The sequence below is a fragment of the Macadamia integrifolia genome, chromosome 14, assembly GCF_013358625.1.
Source record: "Macadamia integrifolia cultivar HAES 741 chromosome 14, SCU_Mint_v3, whole genome shotgun sequence".
NCBI lineage: Eukaryota > Viridiplantae > Streptophyta > Magnoliopsida > Proteales > Proteaceae > Macadamia > Macadamia integrifolia.
Window position 1 is genome coordinate 507873 of NC_056570.1, and position 17923 is coordinate 525795.

Here is a 17923-nt window from a genome sequence, read left to right on the forward strand (position 1 = left end):
GAGATGCAGTTTTAGAATCAAGTTCCTCTACCCAGTGATTAATAACCCCATTTCATTTCACACCGTCCATGGGGTGTGGGATAAAAGGGAATCTGAGTTCACATTTTTACCCATTTCTTAAAATTTTAAACTTATATTTTGTGACTTGTCCAACTTTGTGGGGCTAAAACAAAGGTCTACCTATGTCTACAAAATTTAAGCCCCATTTGATCATTCCATATGGTAAGGTGGTTCTCTCCAGGACCACGAGGAAACCTTTTACTCAATTTGCTTATTATTCTTCGTTAATTTTTTATTCAATATCATATGAACCAGAATTCAGAAAATTTTTAAATTGACTACAATTATTGAAATATGTAATCAAGAAGCTTCAATGGGCTTGCTCGTTTCTCTGGAAGAAAGAATTAAAAATTTTGGGAAAATTCAGCAGAAGAGGAAACTTTTCACATGGGAGCAAACTATTTTTACTAAATAAAGTTTTCACCTATTCACACTCTCAATGTAGTAGCAAAATCAATATTATTAAGAGGCATTTGGCAAAGCTCTAATTATTATTCGAGAAAATGTTCTCTGAGCTAGACTAACTGCCCTCTCACATGGATTTATTATATTAATTTTTTTTAAAGGAAAAATGATAATTAAAATAATTATTGTACCTTACTTGCTCAGAGAACCCTCTCCTTTTTTTTTTTAAGTAAATATTTAATTGGATAAAAGAAATTTATTGTTGAAGATTCAACTGATTGGTCTGTGTATTAGAGGAAAGGTATGGAATAAAAAGTTAATCACCTAAATTTAGTTTATAAGAAAAAAAATCAAATGTCTAAATAAATTATTTGGCACAAGTCTGAAAGAGTCCATCATGTAGAATTGTATTGTTGTGCAGAGACATCATACAACTGGCATTTGCTGCATAATAAGTAAACAAACACACAAACAAAAAAATTTGTTCAGAACCTTAATCCAAAATATTATGTTGATATACAAGAAGAGAAGGTATGATTCTTAGTGTGAAAATACAAGAAGCTAATAGGTTTCACTCTATTAATCCCAAATGTCATGTTGATATTGTCATCTTATCTTCATAGAAATTACTAATGTGAGTGTTTAGTGTTTATTGGTAGAACTAAAATATCGAAACAAGAACATCATCAATCAACCAAGGAAATAAAAAGAACATTTCCAATAAACAAAAGTCTTCTTCCCAACTGAAATACAAAAGCAGCAACTATATGAGCTAAATTAAGCAATGGTCTCACTGATAGACGGACAATAAAATTAATAAAGATAATAAATAAATAAATAAATAAATAAACAGCTTTTTAACCACCAGAACTAAGTTCTTCAGAATCCAACCCAACATAGTAAATTTTTTTCTTTTTGGAACTAGTCAATTAAACTGTATATAAATAAAGGAATTTCTTATTGATTGATACCCTTGAGGTGTCAAAAAATTTGCCACCTTATTATTATTATTTGGCCCATTAGTGCAAAACACTTCTTCTTTGGTAAGTGTAAAATCTCATCATTTTACATTTATATTTATAAAATGTGCAAAATAATTTAGAGATCTCTAGGGGAGGATCCTAATATCTTAGGATCTCTAGAAATCTCCCTTTTTTTTTTAGTTACACAAACTTCTCTAAAACCTTCATGGTTTCTAGAGTGTGCTTGAATCAATGGACTATGTCCATGGGCTTGAAGCTTGGCCCATGGGTCTTTGTTGGGCAGATTGTGATCGTGCGGTCAAGAAAACTTTGTCCTTTCAACATTAAGAATGCGTAGAAAAAAAAAAAAATAGTTGACATGTGATTTTGGACTCTAATTAGAGAACTAAAATCCTAATAATTAAGAAAGATTTCCACCTCACAAGCATTGTTGTAAAACCAAGTTTTGTGACTCGACTCGTCCTTTTGAAATCCTAGTGAGTTGGAGTGAGTCACAAAAACTAGGCGAGTCATGTCAAATTTCCCCCTCTTATTTTCATACTAGTCTTTCTCCAGCAATCAAAATAAATAATTAATAAATAAATTATATGAGACAAGATACAATAAAAGTGTTTGTTTTTCAAATTTTTTTATGAAGCTCATCATTCATTGTCTCTTGGATGAAAGTGATAAGATCCGACTTCGAGATGTTATGGTCATGAATCATGTTTTTTTAATTAAAATTTAGATGTATACACTCAATAGTCACTAGATTCAATATAGAAGACTTCAATCATTGAACATTTAACATCATTAAAATATATTTTAATTCAAAACTATTTAGAAATACTTACTTAAACTTTTGACAAGAATCGACCATTTTGTTGTGACTCGAGCAAAATAAATGAGTCCTAAATGACTCAGGATGATTTGTTCCCAATCTTTTCACTTTTTAATACAGGACGAGTCCCAATGACTCTTGATCAAGTTTCTAATATTTTGACCAAACTTGACTTAGTTTTCCTAGTCAGAACCCGATTTGCCAACAATGCTCACAAGGGCTAGAAGAAAAGAGTTTTTTAAATTTTAATAACTCTAGAATAATTCACACCTTGTTTTTCATTTCTTGAAAAGCTCAAGGCAATGTTCTTGGTCCAAATTCCTGCTCCAAAACTTCTTGTAGTACTCCGCATAGGTAAAGGTCCTGTACATTGCTGGGACTTGGGATCCATCGTCGGCCACTTCTTTTGCCGGCTCAATCACCGCACAATTTTCAGGGCACAGGAACGACGCCACTGAAATCCTTACATTCTCTGTGTTCACAGTAGCTCGATGCCACACACTCTTGTATCGTCCATTACTCAGTGCCTGCACCAACAATTAATTAATTAATTAATTAATTAACTACCTTTTAATCCTTCCTTACTTCCGTTCAATTTCAGATTAATTAAAAGGGAAAATTACCTGTAATTGATCACCGATGTTAATGACGAAAGCGTTTGGGTAGGGATTGACGGCCATCCATTTCCCGTCTTTTAATACTTGTAAGCCCGCCACTCGTTGATCTTGAAGGAGGACGGTAAGGGCATTCGGGTCAGTATGGCCCGGCAACCCGTATGTCAGCTCCGGTTCTGGACATGGTGGGTAATAGTTTATGGCCATGTGCTGCCCTTGTTCACCCAACACCTTCTCCATATAATCCCTTTCCAACCCTAAACTCTCTGATATTTCTTCGAGTAATCTGAACCCAAGCTTTCGAACTTCTCGGCAGTAAGTGCTCACCACTTCCCTGTCAAATGAATTACCAGAGCTATCATGCTTGAAGCCTCAAGGGGGTAATTACAAACAATAATCTTCCATTTGGGTTATACTGATATTGATGTCTTTCCATTGACACCTGACCAAATAATCCCAAGACTGGACACCACTCAAACAAACTTTGATTTTATCAATAATCTCTATGATTGAACAATAGTACAAAATACACCTCAATATACAACATATAACTATCTAATGTTACAAACAATAGAAAACTATCAATCCAAATTGCCTAGAAACATATATATATATATATATATATAAGGAAGTGATATCACATATGTGATCACATGAAATATACATTTCTTTATAGGTCCTTTACTGATCTAAAGATCAGCCTACCTTGAAAACCTTACAGGTAGAAAACTTTGATATTAATCAACACTTGGCAAACCGCCATTTTCTTGAATTAATATCTTACTTTGGCATACCGCCTATGGTTAACTGCCTCTTCCTTGAATTTAGGTTAAATACCACCATAAATCACAAACTTTAGCAAACTGCCTGTAGTTAATCACCACTACCATGGATTTATGTTAAATACCACCATAAATCACAAACTTTGACAAATCGTCTGTGATTAATCACCACTACCATGGATTTATGTTAAATACCACCATAAATCACAAACTTTGGCAAACCACCTGTGATTAATCATCACTACCATGATATCTTTAGTTAAATGAGATCATAAAACTCTCACTAACCAAGCATATCAAAAACCTCAATAACACTAATGTCAGAAAATATGATTCTTGAGCACTTTGTCGATAAACTTGGGTGATACCACCTTTGGGTAAATGTCATCTTTACCTTGGAAAATGTACAATTAAACTGAATGTACCACTTTGGTGGGTTTTACTCATTCCTATCATGTTTTTCACATTTGAGATGAATATATGTACAGAAGTGTATGCTTTAATGTGTTAATGTGTTTCTTAATCAACTACAGACAACACAAACAAATGAAGCATAAATGTACATAAATAATTCAGAGAATGAAATTTAAGATAAAATCAATTCAAAATTACTCCAAAGTCATTATAAACTTAATAGGGCAACAAAATTGTTCCTATATCTCTTAAGTTGTGCTTTGATCAACAACACCTGTTTAGGTTCCCTGAGAGCTAAAACCAGATCAAGTAACCCTAAAAATTTCAGGTATGAATCATACACACCAAATAACTAGGTTAAAAAATTTAATGTATATCTAGTAGATAAACTACACAATAAATGTACATCTAGTAGATAAAACACACAATAGTCACAACCGTAATTATATTCCTATCATTTGGGTTAAGAATGCACTGGTCCTCTTGTAATTTTAAATTTACTGTGAAAATACAATTACTTTTATCACATTTGGGCTTAGAAACCTCTAAGTTATAGTCCTTTTCATACATGTATTTTCTTTAACTTGGGTGACATCACCTTTGGACAAATGTCATCAACTTTGCTATGTTTGGAAAAATTATGAAAGAATAGGATGTGCCACTTTGGTGGATTCCACCCAATCCTTTCATAGCTTCCTAGAAATATATTGTGTAACATAAAATGTGCAGAAGCTCACACACAGTTTAATTCTAACATATTTATCCATCATAGGGTTTTTCAAACAAAACATACAAATATAAAATAACATGAATATGAATTTTACTATATATTTCAGCCATAAATAATTCTTTAATATCATGATAATAATAAATTATTATAAAACTCAAAATAGTTCTTTTGCATGAAAAACAATATAGTACACTGAATTTATTCTCCCAATAGCAATCTAGTATACTGACCTTCTACTAGTAACATCCTCCTACTAGCAACCTAGTATACCGAATTTATCCTCCCACTGATCGAGCCACATAAAACAGCATAAGATCCATACTTCTATCCTCCCACTTGATTCGACTAGTCATAAATTAATCTATTTATTGGAGAATACAATTCGTTAAATGTAACATACATATAAACTTGTTCACATAAGCCAAAAAACAAAAGAAAACCAAACATTTATCAATTAATGTTCATATATAGGTTTTCAAAGAACAATGACAGTGTTTGAGAACTTGGTATTGGATTGATCAAAATCGATACTAATCCAACCCAACCAATCTGAATTGATCCAATCAGAATACAAAAATAACACATTGAATAAACCTATAACCTATGGTCATAGTCATGAAACCCTTATCCACCCTACTACCATTGATCAACTGTTCAATACCTTTTAGGGCAAAAACCAAACTATGGACTTAGTTTTCCTAGTATAGAAAACTAGGTCTTTGAGGCATATGTAAACTTCCATATTCTCAAGCCACTTTTAAAGATATTCAGTTTAATGGTTCTACTCAAGGAAGAATAATCCATTCAATATTTAATTAATGCATATAACATCAATAAAATTAAAACCAATATTACATCACTAACCATTAAAAATAACCAGGGTGTCAACCGAACTACATTCTCAACCTTTGAGTCTGGAATGCACTGGTCCACTAAAAAACTACAATGACCGTTGGAGCTCTTCAACTTCAAAAATTACTGTCACTTTTGGATGAATAGCAACTTCTAGGTTAAGGTCTGCCTAGAGTACACTTACATTTATGCTTATATTTGATAATGTCGCCTTTGGGCAAGCATTATCTAATTCCTGTCAACAACTTTCTCTGTCTTTGAAAATAAGACAAAAACCTTTGAGTTGCAAACATATTACAGTAATTTTAGATTTTACCACTTTGGTGGGTTTCATCCATTCTACTGCAATATCTTGTAATTAAATTTGGGAGCTTAAATTTGTGGGTTATTTAAACATGAACTAAATATCAATTTACATGTAAAAGAACTAGCATGTAACTATTAACAAAATAAACATTACAATGTTCAATTATCAATTATCAATTAGTTCAAGAGTGTCAACCGTAACTACATTCCTGACCTTTGGGTCTGAAACATACTGGTCCACTCAAGTTTCTACTATTACTGCAAGACTTCTTCTAACTTTTGAAAAATACCGCCATCTTTGGATGAACAACATCTTCTAGGTTGAGAAATCCCTATTCTATTTTTCACTTGCTTTAACTTTAACTTCTCTTTAATAATGTCACCTCTGGGTGAACATTAGCAACCTTGCTAGCAACCATTAGTCTCTATATTTTCAAACAAAGAAGACATTTGATTTGTATTCTATTACAATAAGGTTAAATTTTACCACTTTAGTGGATTCCATTCAATCTTACTGCAATAGTCTACAAATTCATTCTGGTAGCTAACGGTGGGATTGTTTAAGCATGAATAAAAAAATATTCATAAACAAAAGCATGAATTATCATTGCCAATAATAAACAAGTTCATATTCTGATATACAAGTAATGTATGAGTTGATTTTCTTTTATTTCTTCCAATTAATAGGAAAATCATAAAGAATCATAAAACACCCATACTAATAACTTATATAAAATAGACCATAAAAATTGACCAAAACTAGGCTCATAATATATCAAAACGAAGAGCACGAAAAATTGAACTCAATGCAAAAAATCAGGGTGAAAACTTCTTCACCGTTTGCTGATACAAGCCATTTGAAGTTACAAAAAAAATGGATCAAAATCAATCTGGTTTGCCCAAACCAACCGGTTCGGCCAAGTGGTCTAATCTGGTTCGGACAAATTAGTTTCGAGTTAAAATTCAGGTCTTCGGGTTGGGAATCTAGGTCATACCCGGGGTCTTCAGGTCGAGTAGTCGACCCGGTCAACCTTTGATCGAGTCAAACAGGGTTGGCCAAGGGTTGACCCACTGCACCTCCGGGTTAACTCGAAAACCCTACCGAGTTGACCCGGTGATGACTCACCATCACAATTTTTTTTTAATAAAAAAAAAAAACTCTCCTCTGATAGTAGGTTTTCGATAGCGTGTCGGAACGTCTGGAGGTTTTCGATGATGTGCAGTATATTACCGCGACCGTCTTCTTGTCCTCTACAACTTTCGTGAAGAAAATTTTTTGATGTGGGACCTTTAAGTGATAGTAAAATTATAATTTCCATGATTTGGGACCCAAACCCTATATAAAATCAATTTTTCTTTGATTTTCTTGATTCTAACACTATAAGGCTTGGCTCTGATACCAATTTTTGGAGATTCTTTACCATAGAATCATATGAATAACCCATTGATGTTAGAATACAAGAATCATAAACCTATCATAAAAGATTAACCATGGGTGTAGTCCCTAAACCTTATAACGCATATAGATTTACCCCATACATGATAATCAATGGGAGTAGAAAAATACCTGTGTGTAAGTTTAAAAGTCCCATAAGTATTGATCATGTAACTCTCTCCCATGTATTTGAAGATTGGTCTTGTAACAAAGAACTACACAATAGAGTCCCAGCCGCTAAGATCTTCTGTAGCTTTTCACCCTTGGAATATTCTCACATGCACTATTTATGTGGGGAAGTCAGTGCTTTCAAAACTATGAAGGTGTTAAAGTGACGGCTGCAGGGACCTTTAGCTTTTATTTATAATAGAATTCCTAAAACCTTAATTCATTCACACAATGGATTGGGCTAGGAGTTTCCTAATCATAGTGGGTCTAATTGCTTGGGCCCAATGGATCAATCGGTATCAGTTTAGTCCACATAAAAATCCTAACACAGTCACCTCCCTATGTTCTATTTTTTCACTCTCTGTGTGTAGACAATCCGCTCATATTTTCACAGAATGACGGCCTGATCATCAAGGCAAGGTAGGAAGTGTCCAACAAGGGTAGCCGAAAGCCCAGTCTGCACATTAGAGGACTCATGCTGAATGGCATCCTAGTTGACCGTCAGATCGAGCTCAAGAGGATTAAGGTTACCACCCTGAGCGTTATAGCTTTGGGCGAGCTCTTTAGCTCAAATCATTTCCCTCTCGATCTCCTCATGCCAGAGGATCCGCCTGCTCTTCCAGATCGATCACAAGTGGTTCGAGAATTTGCTCCACAAGCTTAGAAGTTCCTTCGCTAGCCCTAGCTGAAAACCCCTTACCAATTAGTGGCTACGGATAGACATCTTCAAAAGAGAATGGAAAAGAGAAAGATTACTAATGAAGCTTCAAGGGAATTAAGTGTAGGAGGAAAGGAAAAAAAAACTAACAGTTTACTTCCCTGAATCTATTCAGACTTCAGGAAATCAGCTCTCCAATCGTAATCAACATGTAGCAGGAGATCAACCCTATAGGTATGTAGTCAAGCCTAACGTATGATTAAACTAAGGCTATAGGGAAACCGATGAGGCACTAAATGAAGCCACACAAAAGTCTAGGTATGACTCAACCCTCCATGTTTTAACATTTTAGAGACTCTCCATTAATGACAGTTACAACGGCTATGACATTTGGTTACAGAACAGAGACATGTTGCACCATCAACCTCTCCTACGTGAATTTTGGTCTACAATGACATGTTACACCTTTTGCCTTGCCTATGTGAATTCTGGTCCATGTAACCAATTTGACCTCAGGACTACATGAACACATGCCCCTCCTCCTCCACTCTCTCTCTCTCTCCCTCTCTCTCTCTCTCTCTCTCTCACTTTCTCATCTTTCTCACTTTCTATCTATATATATATATATATATATATATAGGAAGAGGGATAGGTATGCTATCGATATCAAGTATGCTAACGAATAGCACCAATAGGATCACATGATGGAATATCATTCAGTAATGATATGAGGGTCATTTCTAAAAAAGGAAAAAAAGAGATATACACAATGGATGCTAGCATACTTGATATCGGCAGCATACCCAACCTTTTCCCATATATATATATATAATATGTCATGTGCAAAGGTCTCTTCTCTATGTCTTCAATTTTTATATTATGAACTCTTACTAATGTTTGTCGGTAACTTAACTTAGACATTAGAGAGTCCCAACCAAACTCCCATCTCCTCGTGCTCGATTTCTTTGACTCTTGACTCTTGACTCTCCGTATGAAAACAATGGGCTCAGATTTCTATGGCAACACATCCGTGTCCATGGCTATTTTTTCAATCCAATAAACACTATTGATGATGTTTTACCATTGACAGTTGTGAGTGGGGAGCATCATTGATGATTTGTGTGTTCATACATAAATCTGTGTCCAATTTGCAATTAAGCGAAAAAGGAAAGAATTTAATGTATGGGTCAAATACGGCAACTGCAGGCTGCAGCCACCAACTGTAAATTGATGACTGACTTCAGTACCAAGGAAAATGCACGGAAGACATCGACAATGTCTTCAAGGAGCATCCACTAATGCATGAGAACTCAGGCCCCCATTGAATTAATGGGATCCCCACGAAGGGGGTGAAGAGGACCCCACCGATTTAGTGGTTGGGATCCTAGGATCCGTATGATAGGTGTTGTAATTTAATTTCAACCCCAAATCCCAATCTCATAATGTAATTATACTCAACCAATCACTGTTCCAGTTCTGATTAGTCATTGGCTAATAATGTCTTATTATTATTATTTTCAATAAGAACATGGGCGGCCATATCGGTCGCTGTCGAGTTGATTACTCGAGCGTCGATACGAAGGAGTGAAGGGTGGAGGGAGTGAGGCGCGGTAGATAATACGGTGGGCGTTTGTTTGTGTTCGGGGGAAGGTATTGTCATGTGGAAGTGGGCCCACACATTACACATTTACAGATGTTTTACTGTTAGGTTGCGGGCTTGCGGCACACATTATGGACTTGGAGAGAGATATTTCTTTGCCTAAAGACAGATTAAATGCATTGGGGCCATCCCTTTCCCCCGACAACTAAAGAACCCAACCGGCCCACCGCCTTTCTGGTCTTTTCTAACGTCTTTTTAAATTTTAGCTTTTCTCAGCTTTTGTTTTCTGGGACCAGTCGGTGCCTTCCCTGTTTTCTCCCACGATTAATGCAACCGTCCCATTAAACTTTCTATTTTTTTTCCCTTAAAAATTGATCTCTAGGATATCTCCATTCCCCTAGTTTTGGTTTGGATACCTACATTAGCTTTTGATTAAAAAGAAAATTCCTACCAAGAAAAGATTTAAAAAAAAATATTTTTGGCCCCTCGACTTGTCAGCATTTGGTCCCCATTTGCTTATAATCAAAGGCTGACGCCCCTAAAAAAGAATAAAGTGATTTAAATGTTGACTTTTTAGTTTCCAAATTAAGATAATAATAATAATAATAAAATTGACTACATTGAGCACAATTTTAAAATTCGGATCAAAATTGATTGATACCAAACATCCATTCAATACTTTATAGACGATGAAATCTCATGTGAGGAAGACACCACATAAAGGAAGGATTCAAACTCGAAAAATTAGATAAAGCAATTTGTGGATAATAAACATATTAGTCAAACTCTACCTTAAAGGTCAAAAAAAAAAAATCAAAGTCTAATAAAATCAAAAGTAATCTCATCTAATAGATTTATCATAAAAAAAATAAATCATTCAATAAAAAAATAAATATCATCATTTTGAACTTATTTTTAAAGCATTTCTTTAAACTCTTTTAGATAAGTCATGAAATAAAATTAGTGTAGTCCACTATCACAATGAATCACTCACGTTTAATTAATAGGAAAAACCTGGCCAGGTTGCCACCCCCCACCCCAGGAAAAGACCCTTTGCCCTCTCATACCCACACCCCCATTGGTCCACTATCCACATGCAAGTAAGCAGGCAACGCCCCCACCTTTGACCTTAATTAATATAAGTTTTTTTTTTTTTTTTTAAATTGAGAGAAGTCATAATATACTGAATCATAGAAGAAAAGAAAAATATTTTGAGAGAAGTCATAATATACTGAATCATAGAAGAAAAGAAAAATATTTTAAATTATACTATAGGAATTTCTACTAGGGAAAAGAAGAACACCACCCTTAAAATGCAATTACATTTTTAAGGGAAAAGGATCCCTACCAATCTACATACAGCCTGCGTAGATTATCCTACTCCCTAGAATGAAATAAATAAATAAATAAATAAAATAAAATAAAAATCCCACCAGCGCTCTCAAGTGCAACAGCCTCCCAGCCCGGCAAAGGATCTTTTCCCATTTGCTAATGTTCTATTTAAAAAACGCCCACTTAGTTGGAACATGTAAAAATTACTAGTTGGCACCATATTGATGTTCAAATATTTGCAATAGATTAGGTCCAACAGCAAAATTCACGATCAAACTTGATTAAAATGTTAAAAAAAGAGTGAAAATATGTATAACAATTCAATGACTCGAAACTATTAGTGGAATATCTAATCCAAGGTTAGCCACATGGTTGAATTAGACCTTAAATTCAATATGTGGCCAATTAAAAAGGTGATCTATCAAATCAATGGTTCAGATTGACCACATTGACCATTTATGCCCATACTGCTTCTCTAGCCAAAAGTAGATTTTGCAACACTTGTGCCAAAATACTTCTACACAACTTTACCAAAAAAAAATTAAAGGGCAAAGGTCCTGCATGCTATCAATGGTAGGAGATACGAATCATTGCTTGGAAATCAATTTCGTCAATAGGAGGTTTCCAAGGTTAGGGAAGAGAGAGAAAATTGTCAAGAGGAAATATAGTCTTAAGCTCTTAAATGGGGTGGAAGCTTACCATACAATCTCATTAAATGTGTGTTTTCTTATCGATGATATGGCACTCCACTTAATCTCACCCTACTCACTTCCAAATTCCTACTAATTGGCAATATTCAAAAAATTCATTATGTTGTGTCTCTCCTCTTCCATCCACTCCCACCTGTATCCGTGTATTTTTTCTCCCACCAAATATATCTCCACTAAAAAGTATTAATTCTTTTCTTTTTTTCTTTCTTTCTTTTTATTTTTCAACCCAACTCATATGTGGGACCTGTTCTCATAAGTTTTTCACCATTTTTTACCTTCTAAACAAATGGAGAGTTAGTTATATGTGAAAAAGGCATGGAAAACAATCCCATTGTGTTCTAAGTGGTGATCATTTTATTTATTTTTAAATTAAAACAATATTTTTATCCTCGTCTACTTGTAAGTGCCTAACTTTCAACATTACCTATATAAAAGATAAATAATTCTACCCCAAAAAAATAATAAAAAATATAAAGAAGGAAATGTGCAACCTAACTAGTACGTGGGCACATGTATGCTGAGCGTTAACTGCTAATTTATGCATGTGAGTCCCTCAATACATGCATTTTAAGTGATTGATGTTTTTACATGTGTCATATGTGATCCCAATTAATACAATATTAATCCCATATTTCAATCCCAATATTAATTGTAAGAGAAGAACAACTTTGTCCGAGAGTGTTGTCTACTTTATTCTTCTCATGTGTCTTTCTTATGTAAAAAGACAATTCTACCCATGATTTGTAGAGGAACAAGATAAACACAGGGAGCATTGATGTAGATTGCACTCCTAGACACAAATAATTCTTAATTGCAATCAAAAGAGGATATCAAGAAACTGAGGAATTTTGTGTTGTACATACACAAGACTGTAAGAGTATCCTATCTGACACAAGGCACAAGATTAGGGAGGAGAGAATAAAATATATAAAATATTAGGAGGAAAGAATGAGAATTCTATGACATATATTTTTTTTATGTAAAAATTTCTTGGATCGAGTTTTCCCACTGATATTCATGTTCAAAGGAGAATCCCTTAACCTAGTGATTTGAATGATCACCCTTGGGTTTCGGGGACAAACTATATGAGTATTATCGATCCTGTATTATAGGGGCAGACCTCTATGATCATTAATGATTGTACTTTTTCTGCACCCAGAATATAAAGAAAACTTCTACCAAATTTCTCTATATCTAAATAAGCCAGCATCCAACCAGGTATAATGTGTCGTATCAATTCAATCAACAGAGGTAGAGGTAGAGGTATCATTTCTAGAGAGAGAAAGAGAGAGTGTTAATGGAAGCTATGCCAACTGAGAAGAATCATTTTGTATTAAAATAAAATAAAATAATAGAATAAACAACAAGACTGACTTTTCCTCAGGCAAAAGAAGAATCTCTGCACCATAAACATGTAAATCATTTAATTAAATCTAAAAGTAGTATTTATCTACCATCATAAAGTCACATCACAACAAGTGGTCCTCCCCTAATCTAAACATAAGTGAAGAAAAACTTAGTACTTTAAACAAAGTCTCCGTAAATGAAAATTTGTTTGCCGTGTTTGTGGCAGTGGAGTGTTGCGTGGTTTTTCATTTTCTAACGACGGTCCAGACAAAAACTAAGGCGTGAATCTCGCTACCAAATCTTCTTCTTTTTGAATCTTAGAGAGAGAGAGAGCGAGAGAGAGACGAATAATGTAATGTTGACGTCTATTTGCTGACATCATGAGCAGACCTATGCTCACGTACATGCATACGTAAGTGCACACGCAACACGCACTAACATTAAAATAGCTATTTGACATCACTTTGTTCCCATTATTTCCGGGAAATAAACAGTAATAAAATTAAAATAGATAAAAGATAAAATAGGTTTAATCTTAAAATTAATTTAGTGGGTTCGATGCTTATATTGTTATTTTTATTTTTTATAAACGATTATTATATTATGTTACTTATATCAATTTGAGCACCACATATACATGATCCTATTGCGGGCCTTGTGTGGTAGACTCTGGTTAGTGGGCTTCCCATTTCGTATTTTTACCAAGTTGATGTCATCCCCACTTTCTTCTTTTCTTTTCCTTCTTAAGGAAGGAATAAAATAATCTATTGGTCTATTGGTCTCTTGGACTAGGAAGGAAGATGAACCAAATTTGGAATAGAATTTTTTTTCTAAACCTATGGATGGAGGAGGTTCATTCATTATCTTAAGGTTCACAAATCTCCATAGGATTTTAATACCTTTTTAAAATATCGGTCATAATACCTATGGAGAAAGTTTTACTCATCTTCCATCATCAATTTCCGTCCCTTTATATGAAGTCAATAATAGAAATTTAATTTTTAGAGAAAATTAAACCAAGTTATATATGCATTCAATTTTTCTTCAAAGATTTTTTGGATTTAAAACATGGAAACGGAGGTTGAATTGACCTCTATTGATTTTATTTTGGACCGATTTGAAATAAGTTGGAATCGATCTAAAAATTCTAGAATCAACCCCTTAACTCTGAAAACCTAATGATTTGATCCAAAAGAATTTAGAAATTGGCTGCTCCGAAATGTCAAGTTTCGAGATTGATCACGGCTAATTCTGATCATTAATCAACTAATTTAACCAATCCGTTTCCAACTTCTGAAACAGTGATTCAGGCCGATTCTGGCTGAATCAAGATCGAAATGGGAATGAGAATCAGGATCGGATCGAAATCCCATTTCAGATTCCACTTATTTGTAGCTTGACCTGAAGTCTTTGGAAAAGGCCAAAGACTCAAGACTGAAGAGGCAGCAAGCCCATCTCTAGAGTCTAGACTCGAGAGGGAGGTCCACCAAATATCATTACTCTCTTTGTACTACTCCATAGCAGCCGAACAGGTGACAACTCTAATTAACCCAACACCCCACATGTGAACCAAGGCCCCCTCCCCCACTTGTTGACTAGCAATCATTAGTAATTTTATACCAATCAACATTCCTTAATAAGAGTGTATTAGATTACATCATCATCGTTAATTTCATCGTTAATTATTAATTAAACAATTAATAATTAGAACACTATAAAAGCATTTGAGACCTTGAAAAGAAATTCCAACCCTTGCCTAGCCCTATTATTTTATCCCTACTATCCACCTTCCACCCCGTGAACCGGGGGACCCTGGACCTTCTATATGTCCATCTCCAATGCCCATTGCCTATTGTTCTTAGAAATCCGAGTCATAATTAAATTTCTCTCTCCCTGCTCTGCTCTAATGGTAAATATCTCACAACCACCACACCAGCCTTTGCAACTATTAGCACTAATAGCTAGCTAGAGAGGAAACTGGCCATAGATAGCTCCATGGATTCTAACGTTAACCTACCTAATATAGTGTGAGAGATGCATATGTAGTGGAATCAAATTAACAGAAGAAGAAGAAGAAGAAGAAGAAGAAGAAGAAGAAGCTAAAAAAGGTAAAGAGGAATTGAAGGAGGAGTTAGGGAATAAGAAAGCTGACTTGAAAGAAGAAGGATGATCAGGCCACTCGTGGACGTAGTTTTCCAAAGGATAGCAATGGAGTCGAAGATAGTCTCTCCAGTTGTGAACAGTCTCTTTCTTCACATTAAAACTTGTGGACAGCCTCAGCGTCTTCGTTGGATCATCCGAATAATATTTCAACTTCTCATCCAACGGTAGGTCGAAGAAGTCTTGTGCCATCTGTTGCATTTTCTCCGTTAACTCCAAAGACACTCCGTGGTTGATCACCTACATAGTAGCACCAAATTCCATATCCCCACCCAAAAGGAACAAAAATAATATAAATATATCAGTACTTATACATCATCATCATATTATGCATCATGTCATACATGTATGATGGGGATCGTCACCATAACCCCATAGACTAGTAAAATATAGGTGGGGTTCCCCTCTTCTCTCGGGACATAGGGCGGGTGGGGGAGGGGTAAAGAGAAAAAGACGAGAGTTTTACAGAAAGAACGGGAAGACATTAGAAGATGGAAGAAAGAAGCAGCCATGGCTAATTAGAATTAATAAAAATATAGAAAGGAAAGTAGAGGAAAAGACCTGGAAGAAGCCATAAGAACGGCATGCAGACCCGATTTCTCGGCTTATTTGTCCCTTGCCCACACTGCCCAAATCGATCACCGGAACGTTTTCGCAGTCGCTCACCTCAGAAAGCCTAGGTCTCTCAGAATCCGGTCTGACATAATTCTGCGGCAATCTCGATGGCCGGACTCCGGTAGAGAGTATCTTCGATTCCATGGAATTAGCTAGAGCGCACAGAAGAGGAAAGAGAGAGAGAGAGAGAGAGAGAAGGAGTGCTTCAGTTGCAGAGAGTCAGGGGTCCTTTTTGGTCGGTTATGGTATCTTCGACGAAGGTGGGTTTAAGGAGTTTTAAATAAATAGAGAAGGGGCCAAAGCTTCCTCTTGCCAAGTCTACGCCCCTCGTAATGGTTCGTTCACATGACTTGCCTCTCACTGACGTATGGTTACGGATTCTTCATTGCATCAGCGGCTCAGCCTATGCAATGGAATGAAGGGTAATGAACAGTCATCTCTATCGCCTTCTCCATTTGGAAAAATCTTGTAAGTTGTAACGCTAGCGTGATTCTCACATGGGCAAAATGATGATAAAAATCTGGTAGTAAGTACAACGTGTCCTGGGTTTTTTTTTTTTTTTTTTTTGGTAATTCTGTCATAAAGAAGAATATATGATGTAAAAAATTTAACTGTTGAATATTTTAAAAAGAGAGGAAGTTAGCTAGGTAAGCCACCCGTTATTTTAAATCTCGCGGCTTAATCAATTGGAGGACAACAAGGGACTTTTCAAATGAGAGAAGATAGATATACACAAATCTGGGTATATCAGCGATATACTACTTTAAGAAATTATTTAGCTTAATCACAAAAAATAATAACTTCAAATTTAATTATTTATCCATCCATGTAATATCATATGATTTCCTATATTTATCAATTCAAGCTTCTAGAAGTCCTGAGCTGAAAATTCACATTGAATAAGTGAACTTAGGATCTATATGTTTAAAAATTCTCAGCTCCAATAGGTAGATAAGGAAAATCAAAACCCATGAAAACCTCACAATTTGTAGATTAGAAAAGACCGAAGCTCACGATAACCATAGAAAACGTCATTCAAGTGGCCCCAATTGATGATGAAGAGTCGGGCTCAAGAGATCCCTTTTGTGACGCATGGTCCCTCACTATTCACCCTTTTTAGGTCAACACAACTTGTACTTTATTCAATTGAAAGGCTTCCAAGATCAGAGGAAATCAGATTATTAGCAAAGGCAATAGGAGAAAATGAGAATCATTCTAAGGCTACTCAAATCTTTTTCAATTTTTTTTGTTCAATTTTGATTTTTTTTTTATTAACTAGAAATTCTACTAAGACACATTAAAAATCCTTAAAACACAACTATGAGGAACTATATAAATAATTCACGGAACTAAAATAAAAAAAGTTCACAAGGATTTGAAACAATTGATCTCAATTAGCGGATCTCTATTTGTTAAATTAGAAGGTAGTTCCTTTGAAACTATTGATCACTTTATAATAAGGATTCGAAGGGGTGCCCACTAAGTCCTTTTATTTTTATTATTGTTATAGAAATTTTGTTGAGGTTACTAGGTGTGTCTGAAGACTTAAATCTATTCAAGGATGTGAAAATCATAAGACAGACCTTGAGGTGTCTCATCTTTTGCTTTCCGATGATACCTTTATCTTTTGTAGAGCGACTAAGACGATGAATGTGTTTTATCAACTAAAGTGATTCTTGAATTATCTTCGGATCTTTCTAAGCAACATGTCAATTTTTATAAAAGTAGAGTCCATTTTTCTAGAAATATGTCTCATGACCATAAAAGATATTTAAGCAATATACTGGGAGTGAAGTTGACACTGTTAAAAGTGTAGGCTTAGATATTGTCCTCACATGGACGAACTCTTGAATCCACAAATTAAATGAAACCCTAATTCTAGAGAGGAAGAAGTGTAAAACAACTACTTTTTAATTAAAAAAATGAAAGATG

The 17923-nt window shown here is 34.9% G+C and overlaps 1 protein-coding gene across 2 annotated transcripts; it reads right to left on the reverse strand.

Moving 5' to 3' along the window:
* Window positions 1-755: 755 nt before the first annotated feature.
* LOC122061753 (protein DOWNY MILDEW RESISTANCE 6) lies at window positions 756-16458 on the reverse strand. 2 transcript variants are annotated; one of them, XM_042625204.1, is made up of 5 exons: window positions 15938-16458; window positions 15369-15616; window positions 2892-3216; window positions 2539-2795; window positions 756-909 (listed from the first exon to the last, which is right to left on the reverse strand). In XM_042625204.1, the coding sequence occupies exons 1-4, from the start codon at window positions 16133-16135 to the stop codon at window positions 2547-2549; spliced, it is 1020 nt and encodes a 339-aa protein (XP_042481138.1). In that variant the 5' UTR covers window positions 16136-16458; the 3' UTR covers window positions 756-909; window positions 2539-2546. The 2 variants fall into 2 exon arrangements, with proteins under 2 accessions (XP_042481138.1, XP_042481137.1); XM_042625203.1 differs by lacking the exon at window positions 756-909 and having other exon boundaries at window positions 2224-2795; window positions 15938-16457.
* Window positions 16459-17923: the final 1465 nt, after the last annotated feature.

Excerpts from the sequence above, each read along its gene's own strand:
- LOC122061753 (XM_042625204.1), bottom strand. The coding sequence starts at position 16,135 with ATGGAATCGAAGATACTCTCTACCGGAGTCCGGCCATCGAGATTGCCG. Across the intron at positions 15,617-15,937 it reads GTTCTTATGGCTTCTTCCAG|GTGATCAACCACGGAGTGTC; the intron begins GTCTTTTCCTCT and ends GCTACTATGTAG. Across the intron at positions 3,217-15,368 it reads GATCATCCTTCTTCTTTCAA|GGAAGTGGTGAGCACTTACT; the intron begins GTCAGCTTTCTT and ends TTCATTTGACAG.